The 22,969-nt window shown below is 40.7% G+C and overlaps 1 protein-coding gene across 1 annotated transcript in view; it reads left to right on the forward strand.

Moving 5' to 3' along the window:
• The window catches only part of LOC26526371 (lachesin), a 182,502-nt gene extending 161,743 nt beyond the window's left edge, over positions 1-20,759 (forward strand). The window contains exons 9-11 of the mRNA XM_015157306.2: positions 2,490-2,753; positions 18,360-18,622; positions 20,624-20,759. Coding sequence (XP_015012792.2) covers positions 2,490-2,753; positions 18,360-18,586 — 491 coding nt within the window. The 3' untranslated portion in view covers positions 18,587-18,622; positions 20,624-20,759. The remainder of the gene's footprint in view (positions 1-2,489; positions 2,754-18,359; positions 18,623-20,623) is intronic.
• The last annotated feature ends 2,210 nt before the right edge of the window (positions 20,760-22,969 follow it).

The following is a 22,969-nucleotide window of genomic DNA, read 5'->3' on the forward strand; positions in this document are numbered from 1 at the left end:
CAACAGCAACAACAACAAGTTCGGTTCAAGCGGGAAGATGAGCGCAAAGAAGAATCAGCGGAGCTTCCCAGCTATCACTGGGGCACTATGTTACATTCGACATCCACAGGGATGTTTGCCGCATTCACGCAGAAAAAGATGAAATAGACTAGCAAACAGCGTCCTACAATGTTAAACTCTCTGCCCACCCAAATCCTCTCGGACTTGACTCGGGATTCCAGCCGAACCCGCCTGCAACGTACCGACCCAGCCATAATTTGTCAGGCCATTTTTACTGTTCCTGTCTACATGACTGCTAGTTAGGTTATAATATAAGATTTGATACACTTACTGTTGGTCTCGAAATTGAATGATTCAATAAATAAAATCAAAATATATATCGTCTTCTAACTTCAAAGCGAACGGTCGTGTTTTTTTCTGCGCATTGAATTTATTTTTCTTTTGCCAAAACCAGCGGTGGTATTAAAAAGTTATTTAATAATTCCACTTTGTACACATAACTATTAAAACTCCTATTAAACTATTAAATCTCTTTCGATTTGCACAATTTCGAACTGAGCAGCCAAAAATGACTCGTTGGCTGCGTGATAAAATAGAGCACACTAAGTGCGCAGGTTTTAGCGGCCCCTGTTGTGATGCTTGCCTAGGGGTTGCGAACGAGATTAAATCGTTTATGCGCCAAACTAAAGGTGGCTTGAATGGACTGATCAGCCGTTTTGGCGTGGCTAGAGATAGTTTTCGTCGAGCGGATGATCCCCCGCACCCTCCGGCAAGTGATCAAAAGGACTCCACAACTGATCAGATGTCAATAGCAGCAAATCATAAAATTTTGCTTAGATCGGCAGCTAAAAAAGATTCGGAGCAATCCAATCAATCCGTTTTGGAGGCAGTCCAAGAGACTACTAGAGATTCCGCATTGTGTGCACTGGTTTCTCAACCAGTGATTCCACCTGTCCCGATTAGTTTACCACCACAAAGGAATATTGAGTCCGGACAACCGGTGCTAGTTGGCCCTTCAGCAATACAATATTTTTTTACAATTTTCTTAAAGTGTCGGCGTGGCAGTTTTTTGCTGTATGTGTTCGTTAGAGTGGGCGTGGCAACATCATTTAACAAACTTGAGCTGCGTCTATGTCTCTGCTTGCCTAATCTCGAGTTCCCCGACTATCAGATACCCGGTACTCAACTAGTGGAAGTGGGAACGAAAATTTTCAACATTATTTAAAATATCGTTCAAAACTAAAAGAAAAAAAGTGAATTGAAAAAAAAATTAAAAGTTTTTAAAGTGTGAGCGTGACAGCTTGGGGAAAAGCTTTTGTGCAGATCTATACAAAATTTACAAGATATATTCAAAGATAAAAAAATAAAAAATATCACTTTTTTCAAGGGTGTGGGTGTTAGTGGGCGTGGCAACATTTGGAGTGGGAGTTCCAAAAAGTTGTTTGGCAAATCAATACAAATTTATAAAACTAATAAAAAAATGAATAAAAATGAAAATATTTTTCAAAAGTGTGGGCGTGACACTTTTAGGCGGTTTGTGGGCGTGCCAACATCATTTAACAAACTTGCGCTGCATCTATGTCTCTGGAAGCTGCATGCTTAATCTCAACATTCTAGCTTTTGTAGTTCCTTAGATCGAAGCGTTCATACGGACAAACCCACGGACGGACAGACGGATGGACAGACGGACATGGCCAGTGCGACTCGGCTATTGACCCTGATCAAGAATATACAAATTTTATACGGTTGGAAACGCTTCATCTGCCTATTACATACTTTTCAACGAATCTAGTATACCCTTTAACTCTAAGAGTAACGGGTATAAAAATATTTCATCAAACGGGTATAACGGGTATAAAAATATTTCATCAAACTTTTTGTATACTAAATACAAAAACACTGGTTTGGTCCTAAAATATACATTTTTGCTAACCTTGACCTATTTGTGACCTATATAAGGTTGCTAGTTAAGGTACATATATGGAGAAGGGGTCGGCTTTCGGTGATGACATGGGGGATCGTATTGCGCGGCCATGAAATATAAACACAAAGCTCATAAGCTTGTGCGATTATTTAGATTGAGAGCTGAGTTCTTGCAGCGAGAACATGTGGGAAAGATGATGGATGACACTTAAATAAATTGCGTAACAAAGGATATTCCTCGAGCTGTTTTATTTTTCTATGTTATAAATCGCGTTTGTGTTGCTTAAAAATGTTTAAATATATTGTAACAGCATTTTATGCGAAAATTCCACATAGTCATGTTATTTTCGGTGTATACAAATTCGAATCACTAAATAAAAAATCATTGACAATTATAACAATTCTTTACCATAAAGACTAAAGAGGTTGAGTTCAATGGTGTATAGCATCAGAAAAAAAATGAAAAACCAAATAAAAATATTATACAACTAAATAATGTTACGAAACACTAAGCAGGAATCATGTTATCTTTTAATGAACATTCTAAATTTCGTAATGTCTTGCAGAGCTACGGCTGCCGCCCAAGTTGACCACGACCCCAACACCTCACATGCAAACAACAGGAAAATCGCGTCGGAAGCACCCAGCGAGTCACAAGAAGGGCCCAAACGAAGTGTTACGATTTCAGGAAACCCATATCGCAAATCAAATTCAACAAGAGAACGAAGAACATAACGAAGGGATTGATTTGTTAAAGTTCACAAATAGTGAAAATTCGAATGGCGTCATAAAAAGTGGAAACATCAACAGCATGATAAATAAAGAAGAAGGTATGTTTTTATTTACAAAATTATAAAGGAAAACAACAGTAAACGCTATTGTCTATCCAGACTATCATATACCCGAACTAAGCTAGTGTGAACGAGAAAAAACGTAATAATGAAAAAAAAAAATTAAACATTTTTCAAAAGTATGGGCGTGTTAAAAAGTTGTTAGACAAATCGATAGAAATTTACAAGACATATACAAAAATTAAAAAATATTAGAAAATTTTTCAAGTGTGGGTGACAGCTTTGATCAATAGTCGAGTTGATCTGGCCATGTTCGTCAGTCTGTCCGTCCGTATGAACGTTCAAATCTCAGGAACTATAAAAGCTAGAATGTTGAGATGAGACATGTTTCCAGAGCCAGACGCATCGCAAATTTATTAACTGATGTTCCCACGCTCACTCTAACGCCCATAAAACGTCAAAAACTGTCAAAAACACTTTTAAAAAATATTATGATATTTTGTAATTTTTTTTATATATTTTGTAAATTTCTACAGATTTACCAAAAAACTTTTTGGCACGCCCATTTCTACGCCCACAAACCGCCAAACAGCTTTGAAATTTTTTGTGATATTTTTTATATATCTTGTAAATTTCTATAAATCTGTCAAATTCTCTAATGCCCCCAAACCGTCAAAAACTGTAACGACCGCACTTTTAAAATATTTAATAATTTTAAGCTTTTTTCTATAACTTATTTCTATAAGTTTTCCATAAGTTTTTGGTACGCCCACTCTAAGTCCGCAAAATTCAAAAATTTTTCAGTTTTCATTTATTTTATTATTTTATTTTTATATCGTGATCTCTCCCGATATTCCAGAAAATGTTGAAATTTCTAGTTCGCACTTTTGTTTTAATTGTTGTCTTGAAGCTTTTAAAGAGTGAAGTTTTTCCATTTAAGTTTTTCATATGGAGAATGAATACCCCCATCTTTTAGATTTTAGCTTGTCGTCAAGCGATTATGTCTGGATACAAATGTGATACTGGATTGTCAATGTCTTATATTTCAGTTTTGATACCCATTACTCGTAGAGTAAATGTCCGTGTCCATGTCCGTCCGCCTGTCCGTATGAACGTCTCGATCTCAGGAACTACAAATGCTAGAATGTTGACGTTAAGCAAGAAGCTTCCAGGGACATAGACGCAGCGCAGCTTGTTTCAAAATGTTGCCACGCCCCCTTTTACACCCACAAACCGCCCAAAACTGCCACGCCTACTCTTTTGAAAAATGTGATATTTATTCATTTTTTTATTAGTCTTATACATTTCTATCGATTCTATCGTTTTCCCACTCCCACTCTACCGCCCACGCCCACACTTTTGAAAAAATTAAACATTTTTTATATTTTTTTTTACGTAATTTCAAGATGTTCAAGAAAATTAAGAAATTTCACGTTCGCTCTTCCACTGGCTGAGTAATGGGTATCTGATAGTCGGGGAACTCGACTATAGCATTCTATCTTGTTTTTTCCTTAACTGTTTCTATATTTTTGCATACTTTGGGTTCAAAATAGTCTATAATAGTGTTACATTTTATATAAAGGTAAAAAATGATATTATAGCTTATACAAACAAGAGAATTATTAATATTTTTTTATAAATTGTATATTTCTTATTATTAGGAATAATTATATCCCTTTATTTCTATCGGTAAATATTAAGTCTGTATATTGTTGAATATTAATTGATATTGAAAGTTCTGTCAACTCTGTTGTAAAATTTAAAATTTGTATAATTTTTTTATTTTTTATACAAATTTCTTAATTGCTACAATTTTAATAAAGTTTTTTTTCGAGTCTTAAGCTATAAGTATAAAGGTGTAATGAACTTTAAATGTAGAGTAAAAATGTATACAAGATTCATTAAAAAGTTTGTAACAGTTAGAAGAAAGCGTTTCCGACTATATAAATTATATATATTCTTGATCCGGATCAATAGCCTAAGGAAATTGATATGAAAATCAAAGACTAGAGAAAAGATTACATTTAATTAGGTCCAACAATAATATTACAAGTTCGCCTCCATCGCTAATGTCATATTATTAATATAATATAGAGGGACGCTGCCGTGCATTTAACGGCTTAGAAGATAGACGCGATGTAGGAAAAAAAAGGAACGAAGAAATTTATAAATTTTAGTAAGATTTTATTTGATTTTATTTTATTTAATTTTTAGTGAATCTTGAACAGAGAAGTTTATCCCACTAAACAAGTCCGAACTATCAACTTCACCATGAATCAGATTACAAATAAAGACTGTTCCAACCATCGTTCTACGGTTAGATAGAAAAGGTAAATTAATTAACATTAGTCTACTGGACTAGAAAGAAGGTTGTGAGGAGTCTTAAAACTCCCCACAAATCGAGGTGAAGGGGAGCTGCCCAGCAACAGCGAAGAAGGCTGGAATGCAGGAGGAGTCAAGGGCGGCCACGTCAAACGGGAAATAATAGACCTTGGACGACGGCAAAGCGAAGAGACCGTGAACTAACGGTACCGCGCTGGACCTTGGACTCGAGGCGGCGAAGGACACAGAGGTCGAATGGTTACATGAACTTTGGAGAGGACCGTGAACTAAAGGGACATTTTTGGACCTTGAACCCGAGCGGGCCGTGCGCAAAAGGGGGAAATAACGGGATCACCCCGGCCTATAGCTTGGGGCAGTCAGGAGCGGTCCTAACAGGCGTGTGCTTCCGGGTTCGCCTCTGGAAGAGTTTTGGTTCGACCTAACGGACGACACACCTTGCGGCCCGCACCCATAACATCCGAGATCTCATTCGAGCCTGCACGGGGTCCGCTGTCGAGAAACGCCGCAGGACGACGAAAGAGCGACGCCGCGCAGCAGACGACAAGGACTATAGGAGTCCATTATCAAGTGGTCTAACAATAAAGAAATCTGAAATCCTGTTCTCTCCTTGGTCGAGCAATTACAAAAATCATAAATTTGGTGGGACGAAAGAACAAACTCTCTGAGCTAGGCGTTGCAATTCGTAGCGAGCAGAACCATGATAAACAGTTCATTACAAACAAAGAACCAACAAACAATAAGAACCGATTCAATGCGGTCCGAGTGGACTGGTATTGTGGACTCCAAACATGTGATCAAGAATCGGACGGACTAGCGAAATGAATAAGGTTTTTGTCATGTATCCAACCAAGCACACCCCTGGCCTCATTGACAATAGACGAACTATGGTCTAAAAATTTAAGTTTATGGTTAAGAAGAACACCAAGATCATGAAACCCTGTTATTCTGGCTTAAAGTGTAAGTCGCGTGTCCTGGGTTGACACGACATTTTCAAAAAGCTTAAGGATAGCCGACAATTTAAAGATTCCTTTGTAATTGCTCGCATCCAATTCGTTACCTTTGTTTATGGAGAGGGATCACAAAGGAATCCTCCCATATATGGGGGAACTGTGAAGATTCCAGTGATAAGGTAAGCAGTTTCAGTAGAGGCTTGCATCGGGACGTGGACAGATGATGTTTTATCAGGGGAAAACCGAGACACGAAAATTTTTTTCTTTAGTGGAACCATCGCGAGGGGTTTTGGCTCTGCAGATTATGTTTCTGAAGGGTCAACTTGCAATATTCCTCTGTCGTGGTAAACTAATCGGGACAGGTGGAATCACTGGTTAAGAAACCAGTGCAGAGAAATCGGAATCTCCAGCAATCCCAAAGTGGACTCCGTCCACAACGGAATCTGTTTTAGCTTCTCAGCAACATTTGAGGACTTGCTGCGGTCGACAACTGATTAGCTGTGAATTCCTGTCGATTACTTGCCAGAGGCTACGGTTCCTTTCCCCTTTGGCAGCCTACCACCAGCGGCTCTCTTTGGCAATTAAATTGGAATCAAGCGCGGAAAGGAGATCATCAGTTCGAAGAAAACAATCTATAGCCACGCCAAAACTGCTGATCAGTCCTTTCAAGTCACCTTTAGTTTGGCGCATATATGAATCCTCACTTCCTGCCCGGTGTGGAATGTGCCGGTAAAACCAACCGGCCTCCACGTTGTACTGGAATAAGTCACACTGCTGTGTGAAAATAGCGCCCAGCCCATTACCGCTGGCGTCCGTCTGCAACACAAACGTCTTTGTGAAGTTCGGGCACGCCAGGATTGGAAAAGCGACCAGCCTGGCTATGACGGCCTCGAATGCGACTTGGTAGGAGTCCGCGCACTCCTACCTTGCCTGCTTCTTGAGGAGTGCACTCAATGGTTGTACGAGTGTCGCAAAATCGGGTAGAAAACGCCTGTACCACGATGCCACTCCCAGGTACTGTCGTAGCTCCTCCACGTTCCTTGGAGGCTTCAGCTGCGCTATTCCCGCCACATTTTCTGGATCTGTACCGATACCTTGGAGCTCTAGAGCGTCGATTATGTTGTGGAGTATTAGCAGTTGTATCCGTACAGTCCCCTCCCCGAGTCCTATATCCACTTCGATCAGCTATGTGACTTCTTCATATCTTCCAGCTGCCATCTGCAAATCTCTCCTCGTGGGTACGACTTCTCTCGCAGCCTGCAACGTGTCCGACAGCTCCTCGCTAATAAAACTAACTGTGGTTCCGGTATCCATCGTGGTCTCCACTCCGTCTCTGAGAATTGTGGCGGACAGTTGCCTCTCTTCCGCCTTCAGTACGCCCATTTATTTTACGGGCAGTACCTTGAAAACCTGGTTGCCCATCTGAGGCTGGGTCGGGCGGCATTTCGCGATCTCGGGCAGCACTCCGTGGTTCTTGGACCAATTCTCCCGCAAATCTTGCAGAAGTTGATCGGCCGGTTCCGGCACTCCCGCCTCTAGTGGTCCTGGCTTCCGCATCTCCGGCAGATTTGTGCCGATTTAAATACATAGCCCCTCCGCACAGGGTCCGGTCCTCTCCCTTTGGGTGTCTAACTCTTCAAACATTCTGAAAGCTCTTTATGAAATCTGCCCCCATAACCTCTTGTTGGCAATAAACCATTTCAAGGATCTGCCTCTCAGCAGTTCTGGCATAGCTCTTGGGATCTGGTTGATGTCTAGTCCATATGTCAACGCTGACTGTTCAACCTGTTCCAGGAATTCCAACGGCATTTCGTGCCTGTGCTCCACTCACGCACCTGTCTCGCCACCTTTGCGTAATTTTTTAGTGCTACTCTCGCGGTATCCCGACGACCTCGGCTGACCTCCCGCCTCTTCTTCCTCACGCGGCTGCCTTCCCGTCTTTCCTGTCCGAACTCCTGCCTCTCAGACCTGCTCCCGCTGTCCACTATCATGTTAGCGAAGTCGAGGCTCTTCACCAGGCCACAATGACAACGACAATTCACAACGCCGACGACTTTAACCTCTACGAATGATCTCCTTGGTCTGTTCGATAAATTCGGACAGCGTCTCTCGCATTTCCTCGCATTTCGCTTGATCCCTAGGGTGCTTGCTATGGCGGGAAAGTCATTCTTCTTTAAGCTGTATATCCACTTCTTCCCCATCTTTCTCTGTTTTCTTGGCCAAGACAATCATGTTGGGCGCAAGATGTAACTAAATGTTTTTCGTAGTTCTGCCCACTACGAATTGCAACGGCTAGCTCAGAGAGTTTTTATGTTCGTCCCGCCAAATTTATGATTTGTGTGATTGCCCAAACAACGAGAAAACAGGGATTAAGTTAACTTGCCGTCTAATGCACGGTGTCGCCTCTTTGTCTTCCTGTGGCGTCCTCAACAGCTATACCCGTTCCGGCTCGAATGAGATCTAGGATGTTATGGAGGCGGGGCCGCAAGGTGTGTCGTCCGTTAAGTCGAACCCAAGGTCTTCCCTGAACCACCGCTGCAACACCCGGTAGCGCACGTCTGTTAGGACCGTTCCTGTCACCGAACACAAACCACTGACTGCCCAATCCCTTCTGATCCCTGCGTTGCTCCTCTCCGTTACTTGCAGTGACCGTCTTAGTATGCCCGCTCTTGACACTAACGGCCAGCTCTCTCTCCCCGACTGATTTTTTACTGCGTCCTGCATGTTCTCACTGACCGGTATCTTATCGACGGGTGCGCGTTTATCACTGACGGGTTTGCTATTTACTCTGCCCAATTATTCTCTTGCACGTATGACTTACGCGTGTCTAGCTAACTGGTCCTGAGCTGCGCTTGCGCCGTCCTCTTATAGGCCGGGATGATCCCATTATCTTGCGCGTAGCACGCTCGGGTTCAAGGTCCACAAATGCCCCGTTAGTTTACGGTGTGTTCTCTTTGTGTATCTCCAAAGTCTAAACCCTTTCCGGTCGACCTCTGTGCCCTTCGTCGCCTCGAGTCCAAGGTTCACGGTATCTTTGCTTTGCCGGGGTCCTAGGTCCTTTATTTCTTGTTTGACATGGCCGCCCTTGACTCCTCCTGCATTCCAGCCTTCTTCGCTGTTGCTTGGCAGATCTCCTGCACCTCGATTTGTCGGGAGTTTTAAGACTCCTCACAACTATTTCAAACAAATTAATCAAACCTTTTGTTTTTTTTTTTTTGTCTTGTGTTCTCTCTTTTGTGCGTTGTTCGTAAAGCTGTTTGTTGTTATTCAATGCACATAATCTGCACTGTGCACCCGCTCTCATAAAATCCAGAGTTCTAAGCTCACTGCGGTACATTTAATAGCTAGCTTGCAAGTTTTGATTTTGTGTCTTTGTACAGTGGTCTCAATAAAAAAACATGGACACTAATTGTCGGGTCTCGCAATCGCCAGCAGCACCAAATTTATGTCAAGTTGTTGTCAACATGGGAGAAAACAATTAGTCCACGGCACCTCAGCTTTATCCATGCGGATCAGCTGCAGATCGCGCTCTCGTTTTCGTATCCCATGCATGCGCATCGCTGCCAAATTTCTCGAAGAAACAATAAATAACATCGCTTGAATTCGCTACCATAAAAGTCCTTCATTCGCAATAAAGGCTAATACAAATGCTTATTAGCCCAATATTTTGGTGACCCCGACGTGATCTATATATATGTCGGAGCATAATTTTGCATGTGTTAGTGTATTGGTATTCTGGTAGTGTATTTCATCATAATGGAAATATTGCATCAGCCTCTTTTTTCGCAGTTATTGGTTGCTTGTAGTTTTGGGAAGAACCGTTTTAGCGCGGCGCCAGCGTGTTGTCGCTGACGCCGAGTGTGGTTCGATGGTAATCACGGAGAAGAAGAGTGCGACACAAGGCAGTTGTGCGTAGTACTTCAGTGCGATCGGAACTCACTGCGCTAGCATTATGGCGAGTAACAACGAAACTGCGACATCAGAAGTGGGATCGGGCTCGCTACCTGATATGTCTAGTGAACCATGGCGGATTTTAATGGAAATGCAAAATAGAAACTTTATTGAACTTGTTAAAACACTGCAAACAACGACATCCGAAACAACAAATAAAAATTAGGTAGTGCTACCCAAATTCAACGCAGACGGTGCTGGCGTCGATGCAACGGCGTGGTGCGCTACAGTGGACATAATTTTCGCAGAAAACACCATAAAAGGCAGCGCGTTGGTGATGGCTTTGAGTGCAGCGATGGAAGGTAGTGCTTCGCAGTGGCTTTCTCAAATTTGTTATCCTGGCATAACTTGGGCCGAAAGAACTTTTCGTTCAACGTTTTGCCAGTGCGGAAACTCCAGCGGCTATGTTTTTGGCAATGCTGGCAGATTGTCCAACTGACGGTGAATGCCTTTCCAATTATGCTAGTCGCATGATGACGTCACTTATTACGAAATGGCGTGATATGAATGTGGAGGAAATTGCAGCTTCAGTAACGCTTGCTAAGATGGCACATGTGGATAGCAGATTGCAGCGATTGACATTTTCTTCAAATGTACGGACCAGAAGTGAAAGAAAAGTGAGAAGAAAACTCTGCAAGAAGAAGCGGCTCTGTCTGAAATAAGATGTCATTTCTGTGGAAAACTAGGCCACAAGATGATCGAATGCAGAATTAAACAGCAGCAAAATCTTTCATCTCGTGCTAAGGACAGCAACGATAGAAGCGCAGTTGGTCACCATCAAAAATCGGATGTAACCTGTTTTAACTGTGGAGAACGTGGCCATATTTCAACATATTGCAGTAAACCGAAGAAAGAAAAAGGCACGCTTCAGGAAAAAAAGGGCGGAACTTTGTGAAGTTGTTGAACCCAAGGGCGAGATGGTTCATCAGTGCGAGACATATCCAATAACTTTTGACTCTGGATCGGAATGTTCTTTAATTAAACAAAAGCTAAGTAACAAATTTGTTGGTAAAAGAATTAACAATGTAGTGCTGTTGAAAGGTATTGGCAATGGTAGTATTTGTAGCACATTGCACATACTTAGTAACGTGAAAATTAAATTGTATTGAGATATTGTTTCATGTTTTGGACGATTTGCATTTAAGAAATGATACCATTATTGGTCGAGAAGTGTTGTTCTCAGGATTTAATGTAATAGTATCACCTGGTCAATTTGAAATTATCAGATCAAAAACTGTAAATTATTGTTCAAATGATAAACAACTTTGCGAGTTGAACGCTGATCTTGTTGGTGAAGATATGAGGAGGTTAAAGAGTCTAATGGGAAAATACTCAAAATCTTTTATTAACGGAATTCCTTTGTCTGGGGTTAGCTCAGGGGAAATGAAAATTAAATTGGTAGACCCAAATAAAATTGTTCAAAGAAGACCATATAGGCTTAGTCCAAATGAAAGAGAGTTGGTGCGTGAAAAAATTAAGGAGCTATTGGAGTGTAAGATTGTAATGAAGCTGTTGAAAGAGACAGTAATGAAGAAATGGAAAATGAAGCTGTTGAAAGAGACAGTAATGAAGAAATGGAAAATGAAACTGATGAAAGAGACAGTGATGAAGAGATGGAAAATGAAGCTGTTGAAAGAGACAGTAATGAAGAAATGGAAAATGAAGCTGTTGAAAGAGACAGTAATGAAGAAATGGAAAATGAAGCTGTTGAAAGAGACAGTAATGAAGAAATGGAAAATGAAACTGTTGAAAGAGACAGTGATGAAGAGATGGAAAATGAAGCTGTTGAAAGAGACAGTAATGAAGAAATGGAAAATGAAACTGTTGAAAGAGACAGTGATGAAGAGATGGAAAATGAAGCTGTTGAAAGAGACAGTAATGAAATGAATCTGTTGAAAGAGACAGTAATGAAATGTTTATAAGCTTTAGCAAGTGACACTGCGGAGGCCTGAAGGGCTTCTAATGAAATTTATAATAATAATGTAAGCACAAGTGCAAAACAATTGTTTTGATCATGGCGTGTGGCGCATTAGATATTGTAATGAAATGATGAATAAATTATGTTAAAAAGTTTTGTATTGCTCTAGGAATGATATTGAGGTGTGAAATTTAATTTGTTAATGTAAGTGTAATTTGAAAATGGTTTTGTTGTATTAAAGAGGAAGCATTATGATAAGATTTCACGAGGTCGTGTAATGGTCAGGATGGCCGTGTCGGAGCATAATTTTGCATGTGTTAGTGTATTGGTATTCTGGTAGTGTATTTCATCATAATGGAAATATTGCATCAGCCTCTTTTTTCGCAGTTATTGGTTGCTTGTAGTTTTGTAGTTTTGGGAAGAACCGTTTTAGCGCGGCGCCAGCGTGTTGTCGCTGACGCCGAGTGTGGTTCGATGGTAATCACGGAGAAGAAGAGTGCGACACAAGGCAGTTGTGCTTAGTACTTCAGTGCGATCATATATATAAACAATAGTAGTCCAAATTATAAAAAAAGCTATCTAAATCATCAACCTTAATTCGCTGTAACTGCTGAGTGATTTGTGCATAAACACTATTTGTCTACAATAATTGTCCATTAAAGCTAAATAACGGAAGCTCCGCTGTTTCTTCTTTGCGCTCAAAATTTGCTTAAAATACTGAACCCGTTACCGCGGATGCAAACAGGGTGACATTTTTGAGGCGCAAGGCGATAGCTATATATTATATAACAGAGTGGAAAGATTAGCAGATTCGTTATCAAGATCTGCGTTATCTGCCGCCAAGGCCCAATACAAGGCTTTCATTAAGAAGTGCTTGCAGATGGGACATATATAGTAACATATCCATTATTACTCCCACAACTCCCCATAAGATAATTATAAGCAACATACACTAGTATAAGCTCATAAACACAAAATATCTAAGTCTAAGCACAAAATGTAATAAAAGAACGAGAGCCCTTCGATTAACCTTGGACACAGCGTCATGTTCCAAAGCCACCCTTTCTCACAGATCGCAAATCATAAACACAGACACTTGTCGCCTTATCATAAACATAGACACTTGTCGCCTTTATAAACATAGACTCAAGTTGCCTAATCATTTGCATCCGACCCCTTGGCGAGCCAACTGAAATAATAAACTTCCGCGATCGGCGCCTACGCCTACGCACTTGTCCCAGGATTCTCCAATTACCCCTATTTTTCAGAAGACTCTCTTCCAACAGGAAAATAGAGGTCTACAACCCAACTCTCTTAAACTTCGCTCTTTGGCTCTTCCAAATTGCCTCCATGCAGCAGTTCAGTACTGAGTACGTTATCAATCGGGATAACTCCGCTAAAGCCTATTTAAACTTCCAACTTAGTGATAATCAAATGGCTCTAGTTCTTTCCTTAAATGGAATAAATAAAAAGGTTTAATAAAATATAAAACTCAATCTTGTGTTTTTTTTTTATCAAACCCTCGGTCTGAATTTGTAAATATATATGTCAGAAGTTCCGACAGAAGAATCCAATTCCTGTAGGTACTTTTTACCTCATCATTGTGTCATGAAAGAGGACAGCACCACCACTAAGCTTCGCGTCGTTTTTGATGGATCAGCGTAAACTTCTTCAGGATACTCCTTAAACGATATTCTGATGGCTGGTCCAGTGATTCAGACAAAATTTTTTCAGATTCTTTTTCGTTGGGCTTCTTCGAGTCGGTTGAAGAACTCTTCGTTGGATTTCAATGGCCTCTGTGTTCAAGGCCTGTGTTGGCCTTTTATTCCTCAGCGACGACCACACCAAATCAGTGTTGGATTTTTGCCTGGTGGAGAATATCGAGTGGCGTTTCATTCTGCATTCAAGCTGCAGTAAAGACAGCTAAGCATTACTTTTATCGTGCTGTGGGCTTTTCTATTCTGACCTTCGATGAGCTGAGAACCCTTCTTTGCCACATATCTGTGGTAGTTAATTCTCGACCTTTAGTATCAAATTCAGAAAACCCTGTTGATCTTGATTTTTTAACTCCAGCCCATTTTTTTAATGGTGGCCCGCCTTCATTATTAATCGAGCCAGATATGACAAATTTAAACTTCAATCGCGCTGGACCTTGGTCTCAAGCCTGCCAAGGGCACAGAGGTCGAACGGTAACGGTGTGGACTTTGGTCGAGCACAAAGAGGACGCACCGTTAAATAACGGGACATGGGTTGGACCTTGTACCCGAGCTGGCCGTGCGCAAAAGGGGAAATACTGGATCGCCGCGGCCTATAAAAGGGACGGCGCAAGCGCAGCTCGGGACAGTCAGCTAAACACGCGCAGTCCCGACGCGGCCGCGCGACAGGCAGTCAGTGAGAATACGCGAGGAGCTGTATCCTAGGTCCGACAGTCAGTGAGAATACGCAGGAAGCTGTACCAGAGGCCTGACAGTCAGTGAGAATACGCGAGGGCTGTATCCCAGGTCGGCAGTCAGTGAAAATACTCGAGGAGCTGTATCCCAGGTGCGACAGTCAGTGAGAATACGCGAGGAGCTGTACCCCAGGTCCGACAGTCAGTAAGAATACGTGAGAAGCTGTACCCCAGGTCCGACAGTCAGTGAGAATACGCGAGAAGCTGTACCCCGGGAAAGTCAGTGAGAGAACGCGAGAGTAAGCGAAGAGCTATACCCCAGGACAGGTGAACAGTCAGTGAGAACGCGAGACACGCAGAAGGACGGTCCCTGCAAGTGGAGAACTGGGCACGGTCAGAAGGGTCAGTGGAGTCAGTAGTCGGCAAAGGTAGTCCGATGAAGAGCGTCAGCTTGACCTAACGATACACCTCTCCACCATAACATCCCAAGCCTTAGCCTAAGCACTGGACCACTGTCGAGGCCGCCGCAAGACAACGAAGGATATCAGGCAGCGCACAGGAACCGGGCACGGTCAGAAGGGACGGTGGAGTCATTGGTCGGTCAGCTTGACCTAACAGGCGATACACCTTCTCACCATAACTTCTGAAGCCCCATTCGAGCCGGCACGGGTTAGCGGTCGTGAACAAGGGAAGGACGGCGAAGGAGCGACGCCGCGCATTACGTCCTCGACGGCCTCGAGGACTGTAAGAGTCTATCATTGAAGAAGTCTGCAAATAAAGCTGATTGAACATAAAACTCTGTCTTCTCTTTTGTCGGGCAATCACCCAAATCAAAAATTTGGTGGGACGAACAAACAAACTCCCTGAGCTACCCGTTGCAATTCGTAGCGAGCAGAACCAAGAAAAACAAAAAGCAGGAGGAGCCTCAGGTCGACACGGGAAGACACGGTGTTGTTAGATAGAGCTGGAGAACGATTCCTGAAGGGAGAAGACGATACGGTATCGTAACTCCCAGTAGACGAGCGGAAGAAGGTGCCGAGCGCGGAGAAGAAGCCAGCAAGCCGCAACCGCACCACATGTATGGTCACCGGCCCCAAGGCGAGATCATGATGCGTGAGAGTACCAGGGATGCAGAGTAATCCTTAACATCAGGATCAAGGATGACACCAGAAGGCTGTATGTTAAGGAAAGCATACCAACTCAGCTCTTGGCATCAAAACATTACCGGAAATAGGGATGGGGGCGCTGCGATAGCGGCGATCGATCGATAGTGAGATCGATGGTGAACAAAAATACTGGATACACATGGATTATTAACACTTGTTCACACTACTGGCAACAATTGGCACAACATGACAACACCAGGAAAATCGATATGAACAAGAAGTGGCATCGCCGGCCGCCAATATCGATAACTCGATCGTGGTGAGGTTCGGTGGTTCTGCCGGACACGAGAAGGCGGGAAGTTTAAGCATAAAGCTGGTGACGAGGAGTAGACGACAGCAGATGAAGGAAGCTGGAGAAGGGCGTGAGGATCAAGATGCCGAGTCAAGACGCTAAACGACAGGCTCTGCTAGCTTAAGATCAAGCACGTGCAGGTCGATGGGAGAAGTCAGAAGCGACGTATATGGAGTTCGTTACAACCCGTTGTCGTTATGTGAAAGATCCTCCTGAAAGACGTAAGGACCTTCCGCGTTCAGCAAACCGATAGCAGTTCTTGAGCACATTTTAGTACAAATAGCTTTACGTAGCTATCCCGGCAAAAAGCAGGAGATGCACTTCCTAAGATTAATAAACTCAGCGCACTGTCACTATTCATAGACGACCAAGGCATCTTGAGGCTAAGAAACGCATTGCAACTCACCACTCGACACGTGCACGTGCTTGATCTCAAGCTAGCAGAGCCTGTCGTTTAGCGACTTGACTCGGCATCTTGATCCTCACGGCCTTCTCCAGCTTCCTTCATCTGCTGTCGTCTACTCCTCGTCACCAGCTTTATACTTAAACTTCCCGCCTTCCCGCCTTTAGTACAAATAGCTTAACATATTTCTGAAGGAGCTATCCCGGCAAAAAGCAGGAGATGCACTTCCTAAGATTAATAAACTCAGCTCACTGTCACTATTCATAGACGACCAAGGCATCTTGAGGCTAAGAAACGCATTGCAACTCACCACTCGACAACGTAATCCCATCATCCTTCCCAAACTACACTAGTATATATATGGTCTAAAGTAGTTGAAGGTCCGATGTAGGCTTATTTGATTCATCCTTTGAGAATGCCATTATGGTCCTGAGTTGGGATGGCTCCACAAGCTTGTTTACTTGCATCTGTTGTAATGCATAATTCCTTTGTTGTTTCAAGTAGTCGAAGCTTCTTGATATTGTGATGTCCTTTCAAATTAAACTGATATTTTGGAGAGACTTATTATACTGCTCATACTGATTCCTTACTTGTGACTATTTTGACTTTAATACAAAAGAGGTTAACTAAATATATACGATTTTGTGTTGTGGTCTGTCATTTACAAAAGAACCATCTGACCTTTTTTTCGCGGTAGTCCCACGGTCTCGCCTGTCGCCCAAGCGACCGAACCGATCTTAAAATTTTGACTCATTCTTGGCTATTGATTAAGTACGGCTCGTGTATTTGGTCACTGTAAGCAGTAGCCCATCAATATATGCTTGAGCCAGTTTAAAAGCAGTGCTTGTTTTTTTTTAATAGATTGTGATGCTTGTCATCAGTTACGATAGGGGCAGACTATATTATATGTATAGATTTGCCCAACCTGATCAACCGTCAGGGTGCCATGGTGTTATGTTTTATCAAAAGCTGGTTAATAATGTCAGCGTTTTTGGTCTTTATCTCTTACAGGGTAAAAATCCAAATATAAATTATGACCCTTTCCACCTTTTTTATGATAATTATAATCTTTTTAGTTATGTCTCGTTGTATGGAGTTCCTTCTGAGTCGAACTATAATAAATTTCCTGTCCAATTTTTATTTGTAATTCAAAGTGTGCTGGGGCATATCGATGAAGTTCCCCTTAATGGTTTTAAAACTTACAACATTGCTTACAACCAATAAACAAGCATTATGTACTGGTCGGCCTCGACCAGTTGATATTCCATTGTATTGATATTCCAAAAACATTTAACGCCCACAAATAACAAAACACTGTCTCACTCACGCTTAAAAATTTAAAAATTTTTCATTCAATTTTTTTTTCAATTTTAATCATACGGGTGATTTATAAAGAGCTATAGAAAAGTAAAAAAAAAATAAAAACGCGAAATGCAAAAAAATTCACGAAATCTGTATTTGAATTGATAATACGATCCACATAATTTAATGTTTGAAGATTATTTCATGCAAGTGTTACAGCGCTTCAAATAGTCCATCCGCATAGTTCAATTTTGGCGTACTCTTTCCAACAACCGTTAACTCACGAATATGCTTCAATGTTATCTTCCAATGTGTCTATTAAAGTGGTCTTGAATCTATAGAGCTGAGCTTTAACATAGCCCCACAACAAATAGTATGAATCGCACGATCTAGATGCTCAATTTACCGTTGCCGAAGGTGAAATGAAATTTTAACCGAACTCTCCTCTCTGCGTGCTGTGCGGAATATAGCACTGTCTTATTGCAACCACATGTCTCTTGCTCTTACATATTGGGCAAAAAAAAGTTGCATAGCATCGCACGGCAGCGCTCACCACTCATAATTACGTCAAGATTCTCATTATATTTGAAGATGATGCACCCAGTCCATAAGCCGCACCAAACTTTGACATTTTCTGGATGCAGCGGTAGCTCTTTGTGGTTTAATGTCTAAGAATGTAAATTTGTTGCGAAATTTAGTCACAATAGCCTGAATAGCCCCTTTAGTGAATCAATTAAACTGACAATAAAATGCAAGAACTGCACAATGAATGTTCTTAATAATAGGTACTAGTTAAAAAATCCCCCTTTGTATGCCAACAGTATTCTGATTGTCAAGGCATAGCCTCGAAATAGCAATAGTCGACTATAGTGTTCTCTCTTGATTTTAAACATATAATTTATCTCAATTTCCTTTAATACACTATTTTCAGTAAACATTCAGCATCCTAAACAATACGGACAAGAAAAGACTAGCAAGCCATCTGGGACCATTACATCACCACGTACACCCTGGATATTCACAAATGCGGGATCTCAACGACCTGCGCGCACTTCCAACGCGATAGTTGCGTTTGTTACATCTTTTCGGTTGTTTTTATGGAGTGTGTATCACTCTTTAGCCAGGGATGCAAGAAGAGTTTCTTCTGTGGTTCACTAAAGTTATTATTTTCAAAAGAAGACCATTTTTGAAGCGGTATGTATATTCAAATTTTGTATGATTTTAATATTATTATATAGTAAGTATAACATTTATAAATTTTTGGTTTTTTCAATGAAGTTTAAGTCACTTTCAAGCGAGATTGAGCCACATTATTTACCCACCTCAGTACTATGAACTAAAGTAGTTTGCATAAATTTACCATGTAAATCTTCATAAGTAAATATTTTGGAATGTGGCTTTAAAACACTGCTAGGCAATTATAAACCTTTCTTCATACCCTTTTTCCAGAGATCGAGGTTTCGATTTCGTCGTTTAAAGTCCTATTTCCTGATGTACTTTCTAGCAAACTTCAAGATTGTTGATGTTGCTAATTTATACTTCGGGGACATTGCCTTCGTTGCCTCGGACAGTTAATAATAATAATAATAATAATAATAATAATAATAATAATAATAATAATAATAATAATAATAATAATAATAATAATAATAATAATAATAATAATAATAATAATAATAATAATAATAATAATAATAATAATAATAATAATATAATAATACTAATAATAATAATAATAATAATAATAATAATAATAATAATAATAATAATAATAATAATAATAATAATAATAATAATAATAATAATAATAATAATAATAATAATAATAATAATAATAATAATAATAATAATAATAATAATAATAATAATAATAATAATAATAATAATAATAATAATAATAATAATAATAATAAAAATTCTTCAAGAACTCGGAACTTTGTGCAGTCCTTCTTGAAAGTCAACTAGTGGGCTCAATCACATTTGGATTACATTAGACATTTCCGATTTCCTTGGTCTGACTCATGATGGTGGCATTAATAGTGGCAATGAAATACAATTTTTAGACTCGAAATGAAACTGTGCGTCCAGGTGTCTGATTGTTTCTGATCCCATCGACTTCCAGTTGGACCAATGGAATCTACTTAAAGCGATTTATTTGACGAACACGAAATCAATCTCGTAAAAACATCTTAGGGGCTTTTATGTTTAACGAAATAGTTCAGGATTCTTGTTTTAAGGTATTCGCAAAATTGTTACCTAGATGAATATCAATTACTCCCCTATAAAAACCTCTCGAGTGGTTGTGTAGGCGGACGGACGACTGCACCACTCCCCATTTTGAAAAGAAGCAAATTACTCAGCCCTGCTTCAAAACACAATCGAATCTTACCTAACACTAGAGCACTTAATGGTTGATATGGTATCGCTTACGCTTACTTTACTGCCGATAGTTATTACGAAATATTATTATTGGGAGTCAAATCCTTCTGACGCAAATCCTTCTGGTGCCACGCAAAGGCTTCATATGCATGGACCTGGACAATAACCCGGCTCAATGACGGTAGCCTGACCCAATGGTTATTGTGAATCCAATCTGGGTGTCAGCGAACCTTCTCAGTTCGTAGAGCCCTATTTGATCCGTTCTCGTGCGAGTCCCCCAACCCTTCTACCATGTTGAAGATCCTCAACAAATAACCATTGGAGTGCCAGTGTCTGCTTATATGGCCGAAGGTATATCTCATCTCATTTCTTACTATTATCGTTTTCGGAATTTATTAATATTCTTGATTAGGATTAACAGCCGAAACTTCCTAGCCGTATCATTTTTTAAGTCTACGTGGACGTCTATATATTTAAAATCACATGCATGTTTTGATAAGGCATGCACATTTCACTTGATTAGTCAGAACTTCTTATCTGATTAAAAAAAAAGCGATAGATAAGCTTTTTGGAAGTACTGTCAATTATAAACGGATATCCCTTCTAGCAAGCAAATTTTAGTTAAAAGAGTAATAGGACTCGAGGAACTGGGCAAAAGAATTTGTTTATGCTTTGATTTAACCTTATCTATTTAAAAGTGTTGGTTTTGTTAAAAAACCTCATACTTCACCTTTTTAACTAAAATTTAAAATCTTTTTAAAATTAGAATTTCACATTTTGTAACGTTTCTAATAATTCACCCTTTTTGTATTTTAGCGCAATTTTACACTCCGCATCACTGTACTGCAAATGCTTCAGGAATTAACGACATTAATATCCGAGCAATAAATTTTATATTATGAACAACGATGCATTATTATAAATGCATTAATCAGGGAGCATACTTTTAAATGACAACAATCAATTATTTTTATTTATATGTATTTATAGTTTTAAATAGTAATTTGTTAGAAAATAATGAGTGAATATCTTTATTTTTTAATTCTAATTGTTAATCATTATTAAAATTAAATGTATACATGAATATATTAACAATATTGTATCTATAAAAATTACCGTTTAATTACTCAGAAAGAAATTACAGGACAATAAAGTACTAAATATACAAATTTACTATATAACACGAAGCAGAGTTTAACAAATTTTATTAATGAAGAGAAATAAAATAAGTTTATCAAGTTTAAAATAGGTTTTTTTGAAATATTCGATTATGGTAGTTTATGGCACAGTCGGGTGAGTATATATGTCACAAATTACGGTAGTAAATTGAGTTTAAACTTATAACATTACATTATTGAAAGTGCAATAGTACTACATTATTTCCGGCCTTTAGCTTAACGTTTCCTTAAGTTATTTCGAAAATGGTTAGCGTCAACTGATTATACGCCCGTTCGGCTGCATTATGTGTCCGAAAACCGATTGGTTCCACTATTATTTTTAGTTCGTCTATTATTGGCCGACAAGGCCGTTTGATCTCTTAAACTATTCATTGATATAAATTACCTCTGACTGTAGAAATAAAAAAGTTGTTCTTTGTCAGAGATTCAAAGGGAATTGATGTACCCATGTCCGTGTCCTTTATCGAGATAAGAGCTCAACAATGGAATTAAGCTTGAAGATACCAGCAATAATAGCTCGTTTCAAAAGAATGCAATGCCGACTCTAACACCCAACTTAACGACAACATCTTAATCCAAACAATTAATAACTGAGTGGTGCTTGAGTGCAATGTCATAATATATCTTCGCTCCCTTGCTTGTTCTTTTCCTGGTTAGTAAACGAATATTAAAAGTTGTAACAAATTAGTCTGCTGGCTACGAGATACGTGCGGTTAGCCGGTTAGCCCAGAAGATTCTGTGTGTATGTCCCACCAAAATTATATTGAACGTGATCAGCTGATTACAAGTAACAACACTTAATGCAACAATAGTTCTTGTTTCCTTTATCTGTCAGTGCCACTAACGCTCCGTGCAAACGCTCGGGTTACGCCGCTATCTCTGTAGCAAGACGCCTGGTGATAGACGAACGTTCCACCGTAACCTGTCTTGAAGCTGGTGCGGACGTACCTGGACTGGTTTGCTCGACGGTCTCATTTCTGCTGTCCTGCCGCCTTCGTTGTCCTGGATGGTGCGAACTGCGCTGCTGGGTTCTCGACACCAGGGCTAGGAATTACCGTCGTAGCTTACGGTAGCTAACGGATGCGTCCTCCAGGCAAGCTCCGGCAACAACACGTTAACCCCACGTCTGCTCTGACCGGTCGCGCCGGTACCACGCCTGTTCGGTTCTTACGAACGCTCCAGGTAGCCGTTTGGTTTACGTACGCAATCTCCGACACATTTGACAATCCCGCCACCCACGCGGGTTCTTGCTAGGATTGGACCCGCCTGTTAAAACTCTATCGGACTCGCCCGGCCAACGCCGGGGTCTGGTCTAGATTCGCGGTGTAACACGCCACGCCACGCCACGATCAATGCGCCCCATTCCCTAGGCATTGATGAAACAAGGCATTGATATAAACAAATTGATTTTTCCATTTCCCGATAAATTTGATGAGCGAAAATGTTTTATCTTTGTTTAACATTGTTTTTTCCTTCCCTGCAGCATCATGTTGCATTGCGATACTGCTGTACCGCGGTACAGCCCTCCCCTTTCCACGGGAGTATGTAGGCTTCTTGGATTCGGTAATTGCATTACTCCTTCACCCCATTTAGTCCCGACACGCTTCCGTTAACTCCGGCTTCGGCCTGATGCTGAAACGGTCGCCACTGCTTCTTGTATTTGGGAATCGTTGAGTGTCCCTGTGCCTGACGTTCCTCTCTTTAAGCTTTTCTGGGATTCTTGTGTTTGTGTGGTAGAATCAGCATTCCGACTTGCTCCCTAAATGTTCCCGTTGACTCAGGCTTTGGCCTGACGCTGAAACGGTCGATTTGCTCCGTCCAATTCTGGATCCTCTTGATTACTTCCCACCCGGCGGCATTGATCTTCTTGTCTATGCTAGGTAGTAAAACCTGTTGACTGTGGTGGCCAGACGAACAAACAGTTGTCTTTCTCCATTCCCTTTCTAGATCTTGCTGTGTTGGGTGTGTCTGTGTGATGCAGTAT

The sequence above is a fragment of the Drosophila erecta genome, unplaced genomic scaffold (assembly GCF_003286155.1).
Source record: "Drosophila erecta strain 14021-0224.00,06,07 unplaced genomic scaffold, DereRS2 tig00000246-arrow-arrow-pilon, whole genome shotgun sequence".
Taxonomy (NCBI): domain Eukaryota; kingdom Metazoa; phylum Arthropoda; class Insecta; order Diptera; family Drosophilidae; genus Drosophila; species Drosophila erecta.